General features: G+C 37.4%; 1 protein-coding gene across 1 annotated transcript in view; it reads right to left on the bottom strand.

Moving 5' to 3' along the window:
- LOC145168540 (cationic amino acid transporter 9, chloroplastic-like) overlaps positions 1 to 24,168 on the bottom strand; it is a 38,958-nt gene extending 14,790 nt beyond the window's left edge. Inside the window, exons 1-7 of the mRNA XM_079087329.1 lie at positions 23,853 to 24,168; positions 23,319 to 23,728; positions 23,048 to 23,224; positions 22,715 to 22,939; positions 22,438 to 22,614; positions 22,096 to 22,341; positions 5,079 to 5,168 (exon numbers count right to left, since the gene is read on the bottom strand). Of these exons, the coding sequence (XP_078943455.1) occupies positions 5,079 to 5,168; positions 22,096 to 22,341; positions 22,438 to 22,614; positions 22,715 to 22,939; positions 23,048 to 23,224; positions 23,319 to 23,728; positions 23,853 to 24,075 (1,548 nt within the window). The 5' untranslated portion in view covers positions 24,076 to 24,168. The remainder of the gene's footprint in view (positions 1 to 5,078; positions 5,169 to 22,095; positions 22,342 to 22,437; positions 22,615 to 22,714; positions 22,940 to 23,047; positions 23,225 to 23,318; positions 23,729 to 23,852) is intronic.
- Between the last annotated feature and the right edge of the window lie 204 nt (positions 24,169 to 24,372).

Here is a 24,372-nt window from a genome sequence, read left to right as displayed (position 1 = left end):
CCGGTCGGAACCTAATTGATGTGTTCAATTTAGTTCTATGTCGAAACAAATCAGAGATCGAGAAACAAATGCTGGACAATAAGTAAGACCATGTTCCATGTGTTTGTCCGGCTGATATCATGAGAACAGAGGATTATATGATCACTTATCTTAAATGGCGTATCATCATCATCTCAGTTCCGAGAGACTTTGAAAGAGCTACGATTGCTAGTCGGATTTTGAAGTCATATTTGCAAATATAGTTATTAGACTTATCCAAGTGGGAGACTGTTGGATATAGTGTCTAAGTCCATAACTTTATTTGGTATGTACTTGACCCGACCCGGCATGGTCCATTTGGGTTGCATGGCATTGCAATACTTGGATAGACTAAATGAGAGAATAAGGCACTTATGATTATTAATATATTATAAGTTCTAATATATTAATAATAGTATTATTTAATTAGTATTGATCAAGTATTAATCTAGTATTAATTTGGTGATCAAAGTGAGACTAATTAAATATATAGGGTTGATTATGACAATCATCAATTCTTTTATGGTGGATTAATGATCCATGGTTTATGGGTTTGGTTATAACCATATGGAGCTCCATGGATAGTCCATGGGAGTTACAAACCCATGGGTCATGGGAAATCAAGAGTCATGACAATTAAGGGCATTCATGTGTAAACCCTAATTGTGACAACACTATAAAAGAAACCCTATGGCTAGCAAAATTAAGACCTAGTGGACATAGTGTTACTAGAGAGGGCATAACCGATTTTGAGTGCTAGAAGTATTCTCTCAAGTTATTCCAAGTCTTGTGGTGTTGTGTGAAGCATTTGAGGCACAACATTTGGGGTGCTAGGCTCACAAAGTCTTGAAGGAATCCAAGCAACAACAAGGTATGTATTTCTACTAGTTTTATGTTTTATGTAATCCCCATGCCATGCTAGTTAGGAAATAACCTTGAAAAAGAAATTTTGCATGTATATAGAGAAAACATAGATTCAAGGTTATTAGGGTTGCATGTACACTTAGGAAGTGTTAGAATGCTCAAAAACCATCACAACATGCATAACTCCAAGAAAGGAGAGTTACCTATCCAGAGTAACGCCAGATTGAGTAAGACACAAAGCCCTAGTACTGAGGCTAAGATAGCAGAAATGAGTCGAATACCTTATGCTTCAGCTGTAGGATCGATCATGTATGCTATGACGTGTACTCGACCTGATGTAGCCTTTGCTTTGAGCATGGTTAGCAGGTATCAGGGGAACCCTGGCAAGGCACACTGGACTGCAGTAAAAAAATATCCTCAAGTACCTACGGAGGACTAAGGACTGGGTCCTTACCCTCGGTGGCAGTGAGGACTTGAGAGTTGTAGGGTACAGTGATGCTAGCTTTCAGACTGACAGGGATAATTTCCGCTCTCAGTCGGGCTGGGTCTTTACTCTAAACGGAGGGGCAATTACTTGGAAAAGTTCCAAGCAGGAGACAGTGGCTGATTCCACTTGTGAATCAGAGTATATAGCAGCAAGCGAGGCAGCAAAGGAGGCTATATGGCTAAAGAACTTCATCGGAGACCTTGGAGTTGTACCAGCTATAAAGGAGCCAATGGAGATTTTCTGTGATAGCAATAGTGTGGTTGCCTTAGCCAAGGAACCAAGAGATCATGGGAGATCCAGACACATTGACAGAAAATATCACTTCATCAGACATCGAATAGAAGAAGGAATCCTCGTGGCAAAGAGGGTATCATCGGATGAGAACCCAGCAGATCCCCTCACGAAGGGACTGACTCGGGCTAAGCATCTCCAGCATGCTCGGAGCATAGGGCTGAAGGATGATATTAGTTTTAGTAGTTAGATAATCTTGAAATTTGTAAAATGTAATTGACATTTGATGATAAATAAAAGCTGTTATTTATGAGTAAAGTGTTGCTATCTCTTGTCAATCGTTTACTATTATTTCTTTTTGCATGTTTTGACTTCCAGAATAATTATGTTATGGTTTATATCATATTATTCAAACTCTCCACAGTCGGTCATATGTTGGAAGTAGATATGAATCAAGACTGTCATGGGTTGGCTTGTAGAGGTCTAAGATGTTAGACAAAGCGGGGCTACATCACTCATGAGTGCTCATAAGTTCTGAGTATTGGATTCAACCCACGCTCACTTGTATCACTTCATGGAATTTATCTCGAGTGATCGTGAGACGGTAATATCATATAAGTCTTCAAACCTAAAGATATGATTTGTTGCCTATGAGTTGGTTATGCATTGATTGCACGAAAACGCATTGGTAACTCGATGTTATAAACCGTGCTTTTGTGTGTAATTCAACAAGTAGTAGAGCAAACATATGAGTCAAAGTTTATCTGTTCCTTCTAGGATTAGAAGCGATATCTGGGCCCCTCGATGATTTTGTTTTGACCTATGTACCGGGCCCGGTCAGAACTAAATTGATGTGTTCAGTTAAGTTCTATGTCAAACAAATCGGAAATCAGGAAACAAATGCTGGACAATAAGCAAGACCATGTTCCATGTATTTGTCCGGCTGATATCTAGAACAGAGGATTATATGATCACTTATCTAAAATGGCGCTTCATAGTTCAACAGAGTTTAAAGAGCTACGATTGCTGATCGGTTCCTGAAGTCATACTTGCAACTATAGTTATTAGACTTATCCAAGTGGGAGACTGTTGGATATAGTGTCTAAGTCCATAACTATATTTGGTATGTACTTGACCCGACCCGGCATGGTCCATTTGGGTTGCACTTCACCCGAACAATTTATGGATAATCGTTTGAGAATAGTATAAGTTATGATTTATTAATATATTATAAGTCCTAATATATTAATATAAAATCATATTATTTAATTAGTATTGATCTATAATTAATCTAGAATTAATTTAGAGATCAAAAGTATGACTAATTAAATATGGGCTCTTGTATTTATATAGTGTGGGCTAATGCTTATTTGGAATGGGCTAGGCTTGCATGGAAAGTCCATGGATACTCCATGGAGCTTTAACCCATGGATCTCATGGAAATGAAAAGACATGGGTATTAGGGTTTACATGGATGTAACCCTAATCCACCACACTATATAAAGGAGGCTTTGGTTCTTGAAATCACATGAGTTGATGTGTGTAAACTAAGAGGGCTGATTTCAAGAAGTTTGTGACTATTCTCTCAAGTTTCCAAGTTTGTGGTGATTTGTGACTTCCATTTGAGGCATCCACATTATTGGTGCTAGGCTCTCAAACTCCAAGCAATCAACTACTACTACAAGGTAAGTAATTCTACTAGTTTTATTTGATTCAAGTACCCCATGTCATGCTAGTTAGGATAAGAACCTTGGAAAAATAATTATTTGCATGTATCTTAGTCAAACATAGATCCAAGGTTTCTAGGGTTGCCTGTACACCATAGGAGTGTTAGAATGCTGAAAACCCATCAGTATTGGGCTGTTTATGGGCTAGCTGGGCTTGGGCCGTGACTGAACAGTATAGATGGAGTAATTTGGGCCCAATAATTATTATGGACCTTGGATCTAGGCCCGATTAGAAAGATGGGCCTAATTTAGTAAATTGGGCCAATATTGGGCTTTGCATAAGGACTTGGTTTTGGGACTTGGCTCAATAAAAAGAAAATGGATTTAAGGAGTGGTGTGGGCACTTGGCCTAGAAAGTCATGTTGGATTCTAACTCGGTGATTATCATGTGATAGTTGGGAGTTCCAGTGAGTCAGCGGTCAGAGATTTGCAGGATTTCGGCAGTTGCAAGGTGAGTTATCCTCACTATACCAAGGGTCTAAGGCACCAAGGCCGGCCCTTTGAATTGTTACTTGAGTAATTGTTGTTGTGATATTTTAGTTGGTATTCTGCTAGAAAGGATGATTATATGCTAGTGTGGCTGGTTAGATCGGCATCCTGGTAGACTGGATGTGGCTATGCTTAGTGACCTGTAGTTGGTCGGACTGTCTGTATGCTGGTAGGAGATTACCTGGGTTATGTGCGCATATTTGAGCAGTTGTAGAGGGTATTCCATCCCGGTAGGATGATAGGGCCCTAGTACGTAGTTTATGTGGACTATTATGTGATTATCTGGTAAGTGCACATGTTGTTAGTATGTGGGCATTCCAACCTGATGGTTGTGGGCCAGGAGTATTCCATCCAGGTAGGATGATTGGACTCATAGTATGTTGGCATTCCAACCCGATGGTTGTGGGCCAGGAGTATTCCATCCCGGTAGGATGATTGGACTCATAGTAGGTTGGCATTCCAACCCGATGGTTGAGGGCCTGAGGTATTCCATCCTGAGGGATGATTGGACCAATAGTAGTGATTGTTGTATGTGTAGGAGTATGGGCATTCCAACCCGATGGTTGTGGGCCGAGAGTATGCCATCCTGGTAGGATGATTGGACTCATGGTATGTTGGTATTCCAACCCGAAGGTTGAGGGCCAGGGGTATTCCAACCTGATGGTTGACCGGACCCATTGTATGCTGTTTATTGCTGTATGAGTATGGTTATGTGTGTATGGGTATTTTGGGGGAAACTCACTAAGCTTTCGAGCTTACGGTTTCAGTTTATTGTTTCAAGTACATCAGGTGATCGTGGCAAGGCAAAGGCGTGATCGTACCGCTCCTCATATTTCATGATTTTATGATTGGGTTCTGGGGATACTCTGATGTTTGAAACTGTTTTGAAAACAAGTTGTATTAACTTAATGGTTTTTGAACGGATTAAAATGTTTTATATTGGCTTAAATTTTATGGATGTTACATAAACGAATAAAAAAGAATAAGTAAATGGAACCCAAAAAAGAAAATGGAACTTGACCCTAAAATTTTGTTAAGATTTTTTATTCTTGCTTATAAAAGGAACCCAAAAAAATGGCTAGAATAGTTTTGCAAATGTATAGAAAACAAATTAAGAGTTAGAAATCAAACACAAGTCAAATTTAAACCCAAAATGTAAGAGCATGAGACACAAAAAGGATAGTTTTTTTTATCCATATAAAAACATTCATTTGTTGTGATTTTTTGCATGCATATTAATTAAGAGACTAAGAAAACCAAACCTGAGCAAAAAGGAATATATTGAAGAAGATGCAAACATTAGGCACTAATGGAACCCATGGGCAAGAAAAACCAGGTGGATCTTTATAGACCTACAAAAAGGTGCCAAGAGAAATGTGGATTAGAAAGTGAAGGAATACAATTTAAAATGGTTAAGAACCCGACTAAAAAATATATTTTATTTATGTTTTTGGTTTTCAAATTGGTTTCTTACTCAACATAAAGTGCATGCCACTCGTTTGTTTTGCATATATGGTCTTGTATTGCTTTTGGTATGCATTAGATTGAGACCGAGACTAAAGTCAGTGGGACATAAGTTGCAAATTTTGCCCTAGCCAAAAATATGGAACAAAGTGAGATCAACTTTTCTTTATGTATGACCACAAGAAAAGATTCTCGAATGTGGACATCTTGTTTTCAAGATGAACACCAAATTCTCAAAAGGGTAAATTGTGACTTAGCTATCATAGTTCACCACCGCCTAATCTAAAATGGAACCAAAATCATTTAGAAGTTCTTTTAGTAAAATGCCTCATTTGTTGGATTTAATGTGAAGATCAATGCAACCTCAACAATTTAAAAAACAATAATTGACTACAACATCAATCATCAATGATTGATATTCTGTCCCATAGAAGTTAATACATAAACGGTGGTTAATTTACAACAATCTTGACTGATAAGATAATTAGGGTTGCGATTACCGATCAAATCACCCTACACTTGGTTATTGTCGAATATGAGCCCTTTATATTTGTGAAATGTCTTTCATTTCATTCTAATATGTCTTACCATGTTTAGACATATACATGCTAATGAAAAATTTTCTTGCATGAAGTATGCTTCTAATTGTCTGTATGTATGGTACCATGCACATTTAAGTTGTATCCAAACTAGAATCAATGTAATCGTTTACCGAAATCATTATGTGTCTCAACATGGGCGTATTTCATGCCTTTGTACGATCTATTTCGAAATGTTTCAACATATTTTGGATGTACCCTAACTAAGTCAAGTTTAATGTTTACTATTTTTGTTCTTAGGTAGTTGATGTACCCAAAATCTTCTTTGTCCCACTAAGGTCTTTCATCTCGATCTTGGTTTAAGTTTTATTTAAGTTGATCGACTTGTCTGAAATCCTTGAAGCAATATAGTGACTTATGAAGTTTGAAACCTAACTAACTTCGCCTTTTTTCTTCAAAACCTTTTGATTTATCCATATAAATCGCTTCTAGTGAATCATCATAGATGAAAATGGTCTTCACATCAAGTTTCTCCAAATCCATGCCTTGAGAAACAATAACAGACAATTAACACATAGACATACATACATACATACACACAGACACACACGTACATGCACGCACACACACACACACACATATATATATATATATATATATATATATATATATATATATAACCACCAAGCAAAAATGTCATCATATTGTATCTCGTTCTATTATGACTAACATTTAGCGACAAGTTGGGTGTTCTATTCGTAGACTTCAACCATGAATTGCAACGACACATGTCTATTGCATCTTTAAATCCATATAGATCCTCATGTACAACTCCAATAGTATAATCGAGTCTTTCATTACAGCTTGTGTTTACATACAATTAATCCATATACCACTCAAGCGAGCATCAAGTGTGTTGGTTTCTCGAGTGGATAACATCCTCAAGAAATAAATATCACTCCGCCTAATTCGGATCCTCATAAATTCATACCATGTAACCCAATTCTATTTTATTAAGCATATTTTTTATTGTTGATGTAACACCCGTTTCCAGGTATTTTCACTTTTAACCTAAAAATGAAATTGTTTTGCAAATCTAGTCCTTACGTTGGGCGTAAAGCCATAAGTGGACTGCGACGGAGGTTGAGTACGCTGGATATACACATGAGTATGTCGGGCATACTCTTGATGCCCTTAAACCCGAAATTTTTAGGGTTGTGTCCCCTATTTAAGCATTTTATTCCCCCTTCGACATTCTTATGACCAGCCTCCACTCCTCTAAACCCTAAAATCAAAACCCTAGCCCTTGTGAGTGAGATTTGAAGCTTTTGAGTGATTTTTTAGTGTTCCTGGTAGTCAAGGAAGATCATTCATGAAGTGGTGGTGCATTCAAGCTTTTGGATCCAGAATCTACATCTCTTTGTTCATCTATTGAAGGTATAAAGTTCATACCTTGGAGCTTGTTTTGCTTAGATTTATGTTCTTTTTGTTCCAAAACCTTGATCTTTGTGAGTATGGAATACTCCAGAGCATATGAGTTGTCCTTTCAGATGTTTTAGGGTGCATAGTGTCATAAAAATGCAAGCTTGATCATTTCCTTTCATCCATACATGAGTTATGGAGTTTTTGGTGATGTTAGAAGTTAGGGTTTTGGGATTAAGCTCTCATTTGCCATGAAAAGGCATAATGTCAGAAACTTTATGGATTAGGACATCTTTTAGGGTTAGATTTGAGGTTGTGGTAAAGTGTCTTAATGATTAAGACCTTAAAGTTGGATTTTGGTTTGAGATCCCGTACACCGAGCATAATTCTGGCTACGCCCAACGTAGCCAGTTGCGACCCCGCATCCTTCCAGTCGTGTGCTCTATGCCCAACGTAGAGATGAGTACGTTGCGCAAAGGCCAAGTGTTGACTTTTTATGACTTTTGTCTAATTGTGCGTTTAAGGGAACTTATGAGGGTTTTGGTATTGGAAAGGGAAAAATGGCCTTTTGCCCTAAATGTGGATTAGACTTGGCTTGGGACTACTGGACTATGGAAAATTAACTTAATTATTAATTAAGGTTAATTGGTGTAATTATTAGGCGGAGTCTAGTTCCGACAGTTCGGGTGTGAGTTCTATCAATCATCTATGCGAGTTGAGTATGCTCATTATTCTTACCTGTGTGGTAGAATATATATATATATATATATATATATATATATATATATATATATATATATATATATCCCTTATCCCCTATCTAATAAATAAAACCAATTTTTCCACATGGCATTTCCTCAACTCATAATTCGTACAAGTTAAATTACTATTCTACCCTCTTATTCACTCAGTATTCGGTATAAGTCAATTTGGGACAAATCCCGCTCATTTTGACGCTCTGAAGTTTCCTAATTTTTCTCAGTTTCGTTTTATTGATAAACAATTACAAATCTAATTTTGAAGGAAGCTAGGGTTTTGAAGCAAAACCATCTCATAATCAATTCCTATAACCATGGTTGCACACTTTTTTCTTCATCTTTACAGTTTCTCTCAACATGACAACACAATCCATAAACATCAGAATTAAGGTCTCTTCATTTGGCTATTAGAAGTGAAATTGTTGCTTTTTTCTATTTTGATTCAACCGCAAGATGTAAATATGTAAGATGTTTTGTTTTTGATGTGTTTTATTAATAATAAAGTCGGTAATGGAATTTCTACATCTGATTTTGAACTTTTACTGGCTTCACAGGATACCCTTAGACTTTTAGAGATATGTTTGAGGAACCAATATCAGATTTGGAAACTTTAGAGGTGATGAAAGAACATCAATCCATTCTTTCCCCTTGATTCTGGTAACTAAGATTTTTTTTATTTAAATGCTTTAACTTTTAGTCAAGTACAATTTCAATTTAGGCTTCTTTAACTGCTCAAGTTTGTAGGATTTTGTTTGTTTTAATGTTTTGATTATTTAGGTGCAAAATATTTTCTACTTTTTTAAACAACATTGTGTGGTTTATGTGTTTTAATAAGAATTTAGATTATATGAAGATTAATACAAAATTGGTTGTAACGTTGAGGCTTAAATTACTTTTTGATGATTGTATGTATTGATGTTTAAATCAGGTAGTGATGAAGTCATTAAGGCTGTATGATACCAACAAAAAAGGTGTAACAAAATCTTCATCTTCTGGATCTGCTTCTTCTTGCTCTCATTCTCATTTGTATCTCTTCATAATCATCTCATCTGCAACAACAGTCTGTTCTTGCTCATCTCATTTGCAACAAAAATGAACAAGGGTCTTATTCTCCAGAACACTTAAATTTTATAATCCCCTGTCTCCACCTTTAATACCATTTTTTCAAAAATGAGTTTGATTCATCCCCTTTAATAAAATCCATGACGTTCTTACTTGGGTCTTATTGCCTGCATTTGTTTCATGTTTTTCCCTCGAAACTTGGGTCTTAAGTTTGTTTATTTTTTGCTTAGTCTACGTGATTAACAATTTCTTAGTTTTTGACATGTGTTTTTTGTATTTTTTTTTTCTGTACCTGATGAAGCTTATGTGGAAATTGTTTATGGAACATGATTTAGTTAATTGAAATTGAGATGTCAATGCTTAGGGCTGTTGCCATATAACATGTAATCAACTCTTACAAATAAGTTTATGCTTTTCTTTGTATCTACTCGCTTTCAACATTGCTTCTGTGGTGCATATTATATCAAGGCATGATTTAAAAGTAGTCGGCGATTGGAAATTACTTGACACTATTTCAAGGGTAAAAATGTAAATTATACTGTTCCAACGAGGGTGTCAAATGTTATTCCAAGGTGTAATGTGGATTGTTATTCATCTGCTGCATTTTTCCTTGAAGTGGATTGTTATTCATCTAGTGTGTTTTTCCTTGAAGTGGATTGTTATTCAAGTGCAAAAGTTTGGTGTTGTAAAGATTCGATCCAATTTCATAAAGTTCATTTTTATTTCTTGAGCAAAAATTTGGTGTTCTAAGGTAAATCTTAAAAAGGCAGATTGTTGTTTTGTTGGTTTCTTCTAATGATAAACCTTGGTGTTGCCTTACTATATTGATTGTCTTTGTTCCTTTATCTATTTTGCTTTTCTTCCTTTTTCTTCTTGTAGCTTTGTATCTTGTCCAACTTCCTGTTGGCTTTGTTTGGTTGTTTTATATAATCCTTTTCCATTAAAACATACCTATAATAAATTAGTGATGACACTCACTTCACTGACCAAGAGACGTGTTGATAGTTTGACGCTGGTTAATGAGTTCAATATGGACTTGGAGTTTCATATCTTGAGAGAGTGCAATTGGACCAATCCATGAGACTGATTAAGTAGTATGATCAAATTTTAAATAGAATACCCCAAATGCCATTTCTTGAAAGTTGCATTTGAGTTTGTTCTAAGCATATATAGATGGAAGTCTTGACTCTTAATGGAAGCTTTTGTTTTAATTTTGGTTTGTATTGAGTTTCACTTTTTTTGTTTTATTAAACCATTTTTTTTAATGGCTCTCCGCCCATTCCTAAGTGCACTTGTTGCTTTTGATTTAGAATATTGAATTGAATTTTCATGAATTTAGAATTTGTTGTTCCTACTGTATTTTACTTGTAGTTCATACCAATGTCATGCCTTTTTTGAAATAAGAATTGTCAAAGTCATATCATTAGTGTATATCTTTTTTATGAGTTAGTACTAGTGATTCCGCTCAAAATTATTTGTTTTTATATTAAATTGTTATATTAAATTATTGTTATAATAATCTCGGGCATTTGGAACAACTTAATTTAAGATAACTATGATTATAATTGTTGTTATATTAAGTTATTGTTATAATAATATGGGGCATTTTTTTAGCAAGTTAAATTAAGATAAGGGCTATGATCATAATTGTAAACATCGGAGAAAAAATAATTTTGAATGTTTAGCTGTATATTTTATTGATAAGCATATAAATAATAAGTTTTATATTTAACTTGCTATTTATTTTATTAATCAATATAGGAGTATTATATTATCACTTTAGATATTATAGATTTTATTAGTAACTATTATATTTTTATTTTCTATAAAACTATTAAAGAAAAAAATTAGCCATCATAATTATTATTATTGAAATATGTTAAGTCAATGTAGTCACAATCATAATATTGTAATTTAGAAGAAATAATAATAATAATAATAATAATAATAATAATAAACAAAACTAAACTAAACTAAACATAGATATAAAAACAAAAGGACATTGGAATTTTGTTTGTTTGTTTGTTTTTTTTAATTTGTTATATTTTTAAGCTTAAATCAATATAATATAACTTTAAGACAAAATTACATAAATGGTATCAAAGGTCACAAGACTATTTTTTTTTACGAACATGGTTCGTTGGTTTCCCAAACTTGTGTGAATAATCCATTTTTCTCACATTGTTACTTTCGTCTATTAGTGTAAGGTTAATTTGGTCTTTTTTTGTCCATCAATGTGAGGCTAATTTTGTCTTTGCAGGTCTAACAAGACTGAGTTTGTGATCATGGTAAACCATATGAACCATTTATATAAATTTTTCTTTTCAGTAGTCTTTGTTTTTACCTGTGGTTTCTACGGGTTTTAACCTAGTATATATATAACCACCTGGGTATATGTGCTATTACTATGATATGTGTTACTGTGTGTGCTAAGACTTCGGGTAGTCTCCATGGTTGCTGATAACTCATAGTTGTTTATTTTGTAATGTGTTGTATGTGGCATTTTGGGGAACTCACTAAACTTCGGGATTATAGTTGTTTAAATGTGTTTCAGGTACTTCTGAGGATCGCAGGAAGGTGAAGGCTTGATTGTACACATTCGCATGCAGTTTATGATTCCGGATATTTTGGGACACTCTGATATTTTGATGATGATCTGTATTTGACATTTGTGATTTTCTTGAGATGGTTTTTATGAAAAATGTTTTTATATGAATTTAAAAATGAAAATTTTGGTTTGGAAATTTGGATGTTACAAATTGGTATCAGAACCCTGGTTTAAGGGATTTGGATGAACACTTGTGGGATTCCAAACTCAAACTAAGGGTATGAGGATTTTCATAAAAACGTTTCAAAAAGAAACAAAGAATTTCAAAGGACAAAAGCCAGATGAAGCAGTGCGTACAATCAGCCAGAGCTCAAGCGGTAGTTTCAAAATATCTCTACTTATTTATGTGTAGCGTCGATCTGTTATCTTATGAACTGATAGAACTGCATGCTAGTTGATAGGCTAAGGATCCCTCGGAAAGTGTGTGATAGAGTTGTCTGATTTGTGATGCCTTTAGCCTAGGAGGTTGCTTTTTTAAGATTGAACCTATCCTTGTTATTTGTTTGGTGTATGCTGCATGATTATACATGGATAAGATTTTATAGCCTTAGAATGCCTGATTTAGCCTTTCTTCCTGTCCTTGTTAGTTTGTAGACTTGAGGTAGAATCATTTATTCGACTGTCTATCAAGTCCTGTTTTGTGTGCGATTGGCATACGCGAAGTAAACGGAAAGAATAATGGAGATCTTTGCGAGGCGGAGCGGTGTTGGGGAGTAGTCTAGGATGAGTGCTTAGATTCTTAGTAGTGGCTCTGAGGAACCTGATTTGTGATGCCTTTAGCCTAGGAGGTTGCTTTTTAAGATTGAACTTATCCTTGTAATTTACTTGGTGTATGCTGCGGATTATACACGGATAAGATTTTATAGCCTTAGAATGCATGATTTAGCCTTTCTTCCTGTCCTTGTTTGTTTGTGGACTTGAGGTAGAATCATTTATTCGAATGTCTATCAAGTCCTGTTTTGTGTGCAATTGGCATACGCAAAGTAAATGGCAAAAATAACAGAGATCTTTACGAGGCGGAGCGGTGTTAGGGAGTAGTCTAGGATGAGTGCCTAGAGGCTTAGTAGTGGCTCTGAGGAACCTGGAGGGTGAGTGTATAGATACCCTTGAGGAATAAACTTCTTGTGACTTAGGGTATTGAGAAGACAACCTGTGGAAAATACGGATCGGTGTGGAAGGTAGTATTGGGCCCGTAATACTGAAAGCACCAGATCTGTATGCGACTCGGGAAGGAATCTTAGGGTACTAAGGAACTTACAGGAATGTGTAAGTGTTTTTGTATGCGCTTTAGCCTGATTCTAATCATTTTCTTATGTGTTTTAGTGTGGTAGTTACCAGAGGTTCAAGCTCCAACGACCCCGAGAGGCCGAATGCCAGTGATGATGAGATCTGTAGGTTCGTTGCCACAGAGGTGCCCACGGCGATCAGAGAAGCCATACCATAGATGTTCGGTTCTATTAAGACCATGCTGATTGAGACTTTTAACGAGCTATATGATGTCGTCGCTAAGGCTGTTGCTGCCACAACCACCGTAGTCGTTGCTGCTGTGAGACCACCGAGGGTGATTTGTTGTGGTATCGGGAGTTCAACAACATGAAGCCACCAGAGTTTGACGGAACCAAGGATCTGATTGTTGCGATGAGATGGATTTATGATATTGAGGGTTGCTTCTATACTTTCTCATCTCCGTAGAATCAGAAGGTTCACTTTGTGCTGAACCTACTTCGCTTCGGAGCAAAGGATTGGTGGAAATTTATGACAGTTGACTTATCCTGCGGAGCGTTCTGCAGTGACTTGGGAGATATTTACTGAGATGTTCAGAGATGGTTTGTACCATTGGTTGAGAGAGAGTGGTTGGCCCAGGAGTTCCTGTCTCTCAAGCAGAAGACAAAGACAACGACTGAGATCACCAGGATGTTCCATGAGAGGGCCATGTTTAACCCTGAACACGTGTCATCAGAGCATACACGTGTGAGCTGGTATCTGAGTATCTTGAGGAAGGATATCTGTGAGTTCATGGAGAACATTTGTTGAGCTGCAGACTAATACCAGGAGAAGGGAGATCGAGTTGGAGACCCATGTGAGAGAGGAGAGGGAGGCTCAGGGGAGAGAGAGGAGGCCAGTGCAGTTGCAACCGACTTGCAACAATTGCGGAAAGGGTCATGAGGGACCCTATTAGTCAGGGACTATTTGCTACATGTGTGGTAATGAGGGGCATATGGCGAAGGATTTCTCCAAGGGATTTCGGCTTTGCTTCAATTGCTACTATACAGGTAATATAAGGTTCGAGTGTCCCCATCTTGCATCAAGGATGGTTCAGGCTCTTGCTCCTACTACTTTGCGTATTACTCATGGACGACAGGGGAAGGAAGAGACTCTGAGGGCTCAGGGGAGAACATTCCAGCTGACAGTAGAGGAGGCCCGATCGTCACCGAAGGTCGTGGCTGGGTTGTGTGTCTTTATTATTTTTGTTGATTTGTTTTATGTTTGCTTATGATATTACTCTTGTTAGGTAAATTCCTTGTGAATTCTGTACCTACTCTAGTGTTGTTTGACACCGGTGCGAGTCAATCTTTTGTGTCATTATCCTTTTGTCGTGGTTTTAGCATTGCACGTGAGACCCTTAGTAGGCCATTGAGGATTTATATAGTTGATGAGCATGCGGTCTCCGCTACTGACATCTATCCGGGATGTGTATTGGAGATTTTTGGTGTTGGGTATCCGATATACCTTATTCCTATTGCAATGAGAGATGTCTATGTTATTGTGGGTATGGATTGGTTGAGCCGTTTTGGGGCTCTGATTAATTATGAGCGGAAATTGGTGATGGTTCGAGATCCTAGTGGGGAGTGCTTACTATTTATGGCGAGGGTACTAGGACAAGATCGGATTTTGGTTCTGCCGCCAGGGCGAGGCAGTGTTTACAACATGTGTGCATGGGTTATCTGGAATATATGGTGGATACTCGGGTTGACAAGAAGAGATCAATTTCTATCTCTGATGTTCCTATTATGCGTGATTTCCCTGATGTTTTTCCGAAGGAGTTGTCGGGTATACCTCCTAAGAGGCATGTGAAGTTTCGGATTGACATGGTCCCTGGTGTGGCGCCGATTGCCAAGAAAATGTATCGCCTTACGCCACCTGAGATGCAGGAGTTATCCTCTCAGCTTTAGGAGCTATTAGGAAAGGAGTTTATTTGGCTGAGTAGTTCGGCGTGGGGAGCACCGATCCTTTTTGTCAAGAAAAATGATGTTTCGCACCGGATGTGTATTTACTTTTGGGTGTGGAACAAGCTGACGGTGAAGAACCATTATCCCTTGCCGATGATTGATGATCTTTTCAATCAGTTGCAGGGGACATCTTGGTTTTCCAAGATCAATCTGAGGTCTGGTTACCATCAGATGAGGGTGCGAGAGGAGGATATTCAGAAGTCGTCCTTCCGAACTCATTATGGGCATTACGAGTTCGTGGTGATGCCTTTTGGGCTCACCAATGCACCGACAACGTTCATGGATCTCATGAACCGGGTGTGTAGGCCTATGTTGGACCGGTCAGTGATTGTCTTCATCGATGATATCTTGGTTTATTCGAAGACCAGAGAACAACATGAGGAGCATTTACGCGAGATTCTTGTGGTTTTGAGAATGGAGAGGCTATACGCCAAGTTCTCCAAGTGTGAGTTCTGGTTACACGAGGTTCAGTTTCTAGGACACCTCGTCAAACATAACGGTATTTTGGTTAACCCGGCCAAGATAGAGGTGATTATGTGGTGGGAGATTCCGAAGTATCCATCTGAGATTTGGAGTTTCCTCGGTTTGGCGGGATATTATCGGAGATTCATTTGAGACTTCTCCGAGATTGCAATTCTTCTCACTAAGTTGACGAGGAAGGATGTTGTGTTTAGATGGGGGCCTGAGCAGCAGGCATCATTTGAGATTCTTCGGCAGAGACTTTATGAGGCGCTGTTACTTTCCCTCCCTGAGGGAGTTGAGAACTTTATGGTCTATTACGATGCATCCATTTCGGGATTGGGTGTTGTGTTGATGCAGAGACGTCATGTGATTGCATACGCTTCGAGGTAGTTAAAGCCTCATGAGGCGAAGTATCCCACCCATTATCTAAAGTTGGGGCGTTGGTTTCCGCCCTCAAGATTTGGCGCCATTATCTTTACGGGGTTTGGTGTACTATCTACACGGACCATAAGAGTATGTGATATCTTATGAATCAACCTAATCTGAACACGAGGCAGAGGACGTGGCTTGATGTAGTAAAAGATTATGATTGCGTGATTTTGTATCACCCGGGCAAGGACAATATGGTGGCCGATGCCTTGAGCCAGAGGGCAGTTAGTGCCCCGATTCGGGATGTGTGTTTGATGATGACCATGATGACTCCAGTCTTGGAGATGATCAGAGATGCACAGTCGAAGGCCATCAAGGAGGAGAATCGGAAGAGTGAGTGGGTAGTTAGATAAGTTTCAGCCTCTGATATCAACAGTAGGGAGTTATTGACTCTTCATGGACGGGTTTGGGTACCATATGCTTAAAGGGCTCGACAGGTGTTAATGGATGAGGCCCACAATTCGAGATTATCCATTCATTAGGGGGCTACAAAGATGTATCTTGACCTGAAAATAACTATTAGTGGTTGTATATAAAGAGGGATGTGGCATGGTTCGTGGAGTGGTTCTTGACCTGCCGGAAGGTCAAGGCCGAACATCATCGCCCTCACGACAAGTTGTAGCCCTTGTAGGTTCCACTATGGAATTGGGAGCAAATCAAGATCGATTTCATTACAAAAATGTCAAAGACTGCAAAGGGTTTTGATGCTATATGGGTGATAGTTGATCGTTTGAGGAAGAGTGATCATTTCTTAGCCATAAGTGAGAACTCTTCTACTGAGAAATTAGCCGTGATCTATGTCCGAGAGGTTACGACACGTTATGGGGTGCCGACTTCTATTGTGTCAGACCGGGATGTTCGTTTTACTTCCGGATTTTGGAAGAGCTTTCACGAGGAATTGGGCACCCGATTACATTTCAGTACCGCCTATCATCCACAGACAGATGGACAGAGAGAACGGATTATATAGATGCTTGAGGATATGTTGCAGACATGCATCATTGATTTTGGTGGGAGTTGGGGCTCCTACCTTCCTTTGGCTGAGTTTTCTTACAATAACAGCCATCATGCAAGCATTGGCATGCCTCCCTTCGAGCTCTTGTATGGGAGGAAGTGTCAGACTCCTATCTGTTGGGGAAAGGTCGGGAAGAGAGTCATCGGGAGCACTGAGATAGTGCTCAATACGATAGAGCTTATTCAGCAAGTGAAACATAGATTGCTGACGGCCCAAAGCCACCAGAAGAGTTACATTAGAAAGTTGTTATCCGATTTAGGAAGCGGCGCAAGCTGGGCCCCAGGTTTATTGGCCCTTCTAGAGTGATAGTCCGAGTGAGCAAGGTGGCATACTGGTTAGAGCTGCCTGAGGAGTTGAGCCAGATTCATGACACCTTCCAAGTTTCCCAGTTGAGGAAGTGTATGGCCGATGAGACAGTTGTGGTTCCTTTGGAGTACATTCAGGTTGATAGTCACTTGAATTACATCGAGAGACCGGTGACGATTCTGGATAGGAAGGTGAATACCTTGAGGAACAAGGTAGTGAACTTGGTCAAAGTGTAGTGGCAACATCGATAAGGCTCTGAGTGGACTTGGAAGCCCGAGGCTGAGATGTGTGAGCATTATCCTGATCTCTTCGTAGAGGTAGACTTCGAGGACGAAGTCTGATTCTAGTGGGGGAGAATTGTAATACCTGTAGATAGACTTCGAGGACGAAGTCTGATTCTAGTGGGGGAGAATTGTAATACATGGAGGTAGACTTCAAGGACGAAGTCTGATTCTAGTGGGGGAGAATTGTAACACCCGTTTCCAGGTATTTCCACTTTTAACCTAAAAATGAAATTGTTTTGCAAATCTAGTCCTTATAGTGGGCATAAAGCCATAAGTGGATCGTGACGGAGGTTGAGTACGTTGGGCGTACACGTGAGTACGTCAGGAATACTCGTGCTGCCCTTAAACCCTAAATTTTTAGGGTTGTGTCCCATATTTAAGCATCTTATTTCCCCTTGGACATTTGTATGACCAGCCTCTACTCCTCTAAACCTTAAAATCGAAACCATAGCCCTTGTAAGTGAGATTTGAATCTTTTGAGTGATTTTTGAGTGTTATTGGTAGTAAAGGAATATCATTCAAGAAGTGGTGGTGCATTCAAGCTTTTGGATCCAAAATCTACATCTCTTTTTTCATCTATTAAAGGTATAAAGTAAATACCTTTGAGCTTGTTTTCCTAGATCTTGTTTAAGCTTAGATTTATGTTCTTTCTGTCCCAAAACCTTGATCTTTGTGAGTATGGAATACTCCAAAGCATATGAGTTGTCCTTTCAGACGTTTTAGGGTGCATAGTGTCATAAAAATGCAAGCTTGATCCTTTCCTTTTCATCCATGCATGAGTTATGGAGTTTTTGGTGATGTTAGAAGTTAGGGTTTTGGGATTAAGCTCTCTTTACCCATGAAAAGGCTTATCAGAGACTTTATGGATTAGGACATCTTTTAGGGTCAGATCTGAGCTTGGGGTAAAGTGTCTTAATGATTAAGACCTTAAAAGTTGGATTTTGAGTTGAGATCACGTACACCGAGCGTAATTCTAGTTACGCCTAGCATAGCCAGTTGCGATCCCGTTTCCTTCCAGTCGTGTGCTCTACGCCCAATGTAAAGCTGAGTACGCCGCACATAAGGCCAAGTGTTGACTTTCTTTGACTTTTATCTAATTGTGCCTTTAAGGGAACTTGTGAGGGATTTGATCTTGGAAGGGGTAAAATGGCCTTTTGCCCTAAATGTGGATTAGACTTGGCTTGGGACTAGTGGAGTATGGAAAATTACATTAATTATTAATTAGGGTTAATTGGTGTAACTATTATGCGGAGTCTAGTTCCGGCATTTCGGGTGTGAGTTCTATCAGTCATCTGAGCGAGGTGAGTCTCATCACTATTCTTACCTATGTGGTAGAATATATATATATATATATATATATATATATATATATATATATATATATATGATAACCAGTTGGGTTTATATGCTATTACTGTGATATGTGTTACATTGTGTACTGAGACTTTGGGTAGTCTCCAGGGTTGTTGATAACCCACAGGGCGTGTTGTTTGTCCATTGAGACTTCAGGTAGTCTGCAGAGTTGCTGATAACCTATAAGTGTTTATTTTGTGTTGTGATTTATATGGTATTTTGGGGAACTCACTAAGCTTCGTGCTTACAGTTGTTAATTAAATGTGTTTCAGGTACTTCAAAGGACCACGGGAAGGAGAATGATTGATTGTACACATTCACCTGCAGTTTATGATTTTAGATATTTTTGGACACTCTGATATTTTGATAATGTCCTGTATTTGACATTTGTAATTTTCTTGAGATGATTTTTATGAACAACTTTATTACAAGAATTTAAAAATGAAAATTTTGGTTTGGAAATTTGGATGTTACAGTTGAATTATTATTCTAAAAAAACCTATTGACAAAACAAGTATAATGATCTCCAAATCAACCACACAATAAGGTGTAGACATTGCATATACCAAAGGACTTAGTGGAATGAGAAAGAATGTTTTACTAAGTGACATATCGAGAATGATTAATGTTCTTTTTATCGGATAACCAAGTCTTATAACCCTTCACTCCCTTTAGAAAACTAAGTAAGAGTCCACGAATAACACATGGATCCAAATTTTATTTGCCCATTTTTTGCAAATATACTATGCACGCAAATATACTAAAATAACTCAAGAATCTGTTTTTACAAATCCATACTTCCATGAGAAGCGTTTTGTCAATGAACGACCACATAATCTGATTCATGGTATGACTAGTAACAAACTTGGCTCAGAACCCCTTCGAGAGGCTCGCCACATGTATGATCCAAAAACTTCCATTTTATATGCCTAAGTGACATCTAATGTTTTGAGGATTTAATATATGCAAACATATTGAGGTTTTACAAAATGGTGAAGTGTACATGTGTAGGCAAATTGGTCAGTGACTTTTGCAGGTCATAAGGAAATTCACATAACACAAAAGGCTTCGAGTAAGGTCTATACTACTTGCTAAGTAAATTGCATGTCGTGTAGCAAGTCGCGTGCAAGTAGGATACAATGACATTAGTTACACGATGAACTCATTTATTACAACTCACTCTCATATTGGGCGATTTTGGAGAATTATTGAACTATGCTGATTGGTGGCATTAAAATGGAATTTCTTGTAATTAGTGTTCACTAATTCAAGGTAAAATGCTTAAACCATAGTATTAATGTGGTTGGTAATATATTTTGGTTGAGGATTTTGTAAGTTTAGGGTTTTTTTGGTGTTTTTAATGGTTTAAGCGCCTAGAAAACTACATGTTGTTTATGTAGAAAACTTATGGTTGATGATTTGTTCTAGAATATTATTTGTGGGTGTGTTAGACAGATTAGGGTCTCAGATATTAGGCTTATAATAAGATTCAAAGATTAGGAGGTGTTTCTTTTGTATCTGGGCATGAATTTTAGTAAAATATCATATGTGTTTCATGATGTATTTGGGTAGAATATCATTTATTTATTTTTGCTAGTTGGTAATATGTATTGTGTATTAATGAGTTTCATAAATTTGGGAATCCTTCTAATTTATGGTGTAATGGTTTAAACCAACATTTAAACCATACTCCGAGACAAATGAAATATAGAATCCTTCTGAATACAACAATCTCCATTGTTTCATGATTTCATGTTAGTTTCATACATTTCATGTTTTGCAGATAGATGTCTTTCTATATGGGCTCATAAGCAAATGTAGAAACTATTTGTTAATATGTTGAAGCACTTAACACTCTGGACACTCTCGGTTCTATAAGTGCACAGATGTTTAGTGTCAGCGTCATTGTAATCCGTATATATGGTAGTCGGGCATACTTGATAAAATACTTGCTCATGAAATAGTTTGTCCTTAAAAAAATACAAAGTATATGACTAAGTGGCACCAACTATCAGTCAACACGCTTTCATCTTCCATTGTCATTCCACTTTTCAGTTTGAGTGCTCGTGGTAGAATACGATCCTTTCACATACAAATATGACGAAGTTGCAATAGCAATTATGTTCTATGATGATTCACACATTCTATTAAACACCTGATGTGCACTACAAATATGCCAACCCTAAAATCAAAAGTGAACCATTAAATAGATACCACACCTAAAAGCTCTAATGCTACTTGTTGGGATTGATTTTCAAACGAATCGAATGAAAAGCCGATTGACTCCCACAAATCACAACAATCTCAAATAAAATGATGCAAAACCATATACATGCTCTCATAAAAAAAATACTTGTTGTCGAATTGTTTTAAAGTGGTATTATATTTATCATTTAGCTTTACCAAATGATCTTGTCAAAATTCTATTCTAATAAATAAAAATCATTTTTGACACATGGTATACTCTCATTCATTTTGTCACATGTCATTTTATGGTTATTTTAAATTATTTTTTTCAAATGTCATTTATTGTTTTTTTTCATTTTATTAAATTCACATAACAATTAAATGTAATAATTGTAATAAATGTAATAATAAATGCATATCAATTTTATTAATACTTTCTTTCTAAAAGAGAAAAAAACACTTCAATTTTAATAATTCAATATTTTTCTCATTTTCCTTATACATTTAAACTTTTCAAATGTTTAGTTTTTATATTTAATATTTTTTTAAATAAACTCATGTAATATATAGGTCTCACAACTAGTATTATAATACATAGGTCTCACAACTAGTATTATAATATACAACTAGTATTATAATATGTTATATACAAATATTCAGTCTTATCTAGCAAAGGGTTGTTAGATGTTAAGTTTGGTTTATTAATTTACTTTGTTTTATTGTGTATAATGTTACCGACTTACTGGGGTTTCTTTAGATGTATTGCTGGAACTTAAAGGGTTGAACGTGAGTCTCTGATTCCAGGGCTGGAATGACAAGTTGATGGAAGCTAGAGGAGCAGGATGCAAATATTCAGAAAATATCTCATTTGGATCATTATTCATTTGTCATTTTCGTTTCTGGTGTTGTTTCTTGTTGATAAACTCTTTAAAACGTTTTACCAGCTTAGTAACTCCTTACTTTCTACATAAGAGTTTTGTTAATAAAAGTTGTGAAAGAAGTTTGCGGATCTTTCAAGTTTTCTTCTGGAATTACTCTTTGATCTTTGATACTTATGAGTTTCTGGTTGTCTAATAGAAATGCTTAAGAAGGGGCCGGTATAAACTCCATTATGAAAATGCTAAAGGCCGTAGCTGTAATTGACTATATATGACTTTTACCTGCCCGAATTGAAGATCTGCAAACGCAAGGACTGCAATAGCGATGGGTAAGATAAGAAACATATACTCAAGAGTTGAATCACTGTAACGGTATATAATTCCAGCAGCAAAACCACAAGAAGCAATCACGATGATGTCTGTCATCCTCGACATGGTTGAGACTTGATCAGTACTATCAACATCATCATCATCAATATCATCCCAGCGAAGAGTCATCACGCATGCTGCCCCAACGGAATAACATGTCTGCATGCATGTAGAAATTAAAACTTTATGATGTCATTCAGAATAATATATAACTTAATTTGTTTAAAATTAGAAATAACATGTATGCATGCATACCAGTGTTCCAACGGAGAGAATATGTGATAGCAGATCGACGTTTAACAGCCCAGCCAAAATACTGGCAACAACTCCAACCCAGATTTGAGAGTGAATTGGAGTGTGGCGCGTTGGATGAACCTTACTAAATATCGCAGGTAGCAAACCATCCCTTCCAATCCCAACATACATGCGAGACTAAACTTATGGATAGATCGATATATATGATTACTAACTAACGAATTGATAACAAAAACATATATATATATATGTATATATATATATAACATATATATACCTGAACATAAAGGCTAACAAGTAGAGTGGTTGTAAGCCCTGCAATGGCACCAATGCTGATCAAGACTGATACAGAGTTCAACCCTTTGGATTTAAATGCTTCTGCCAACGGAGCATCTTCTCCAAGCAATTTATAAGGCACCATACCTGTTATAACTAAGCAAACTCCCATGTATAATACAAGACAAACAACAAGGCTCCCAATCATGCCTATTGGTAGGTCTCTCTGATGCATGGAAACAAACATGAAACGCTTAAAAATCCTTCAAATAATCGGACAAATTAAGGAAGAAGATCCTGGATCTTAATTTTATGATACGTCATACGTACGTACCTGTGGTCTTTTAGATTCTTCGGCTAAATTAGCAACTGCATCAAATCCAACATATGCGAAAAAAGCTGTAGTCGCCCCAGTTAACATGGGTTTATAACCATTTGGAGCAAAAGGTGACCAGTTTGAAGCATCTACCTCAAAACCACCAACAATGATGACCACAAGAATAATAGTTACCTGTGTCATATCACATCACCCAAAGTTTAAATAAATACATAATATATCTGAAGGATAATAATATATAGTTAGGATGCATGGATCGATATATAACCTTGGTAATGGTCATGATGGAATTTAATAGGGTAGATTCTGGAACACCACGACAAAGAATTATGGTCAAAAGTAGTAGAAGGATTGGAGCCAATATATTGATGGATAGAAACCCAAAGATTTCATCACCACCATGTCCAACCCAATTTGGAATATTATCTTTTACAGAGGGTATGAGCTCTAATATATTAACTATGTAGCTAGCTAAGCTACGGGCTATGCTAGCCACACCAATATGACCATCAAGATTCAGTTGTGCAAATACAAGAAAAGCAGTGAGCTCATTAAAAGTTGTGTACGTATACATGTATACTCCCCCAACGACTGCAGGAAAACGAGAAGCTAGTTCAGCATAGCATAGCCCATTCAGAATACACGATGCTCCTGCCAATAGGAAGCTAACTGTAACTCCTGTGGAATCATCATGGAAGACATGATCAATTACTTATGCTTTCGTTTGGATTCTTATGGATGAAAACTATTAATTACAGATAAGTTCGACGATGAAAGGTTTGAATTGTCAGATGAAACGTACCAGGACCAGCATCGCGGGCGACGGTGCCGGTGACGACGAAGATACCGGCGCCAATAGAAGCGCCGATGCCTAATAAAAGCAAGTCAAAAGGTCCAAGACGGCGTACGAGACCACCGGCGGGGTTTGCGAGGATGACATGAGATGAATTACGAAGTGTTGGTTTACTTCGGAGCGCTGAAGACCAAAACTGAGAGAAAAATGATGACGAAGAACCACCTGCCATTCTGTAAATGTCTATCTTGTCTTCTTCGAAATGTGGCTGAAAGAAGTTCGCCGGAGAAGAGATGATGGCGGAGGATATCAGACTCCCTGTTGACTAACAGTTAGCGCCAAATATGAGAAGAACATGAAGAAACCTTGATGTCGATCTTTCTAAGTGTTTCAATTAATCTAGTCCTTAATTACTCATCGGGGTGCTCCTATACTACTATCCCGTCTAGATACACACAATTGACATGTGCAACTATCCCGTCTACAAACAGAATTGACATTATTTAAGTTACTATCACTATAACTTTAT

This window comes from Lactuca virosa, chromosome 4 (assembly GCF_052849685.1).
Source record: "Lactuca virosa cultivar CGN04683 chromosome 4, Lactuca_virosa_CGN04683_v6, whole genome shotgun sequence".
Classification (NCBI taxonomy): Eukaryota; Viridiplantae; Streptophyta; class Magnoliopsida; order Asterales; family Asteraceae; genus Lactuca; species Lactuca virosa.
This window is presented reverse-complemented; position numbering and strand designations above follow the sequence as displayed.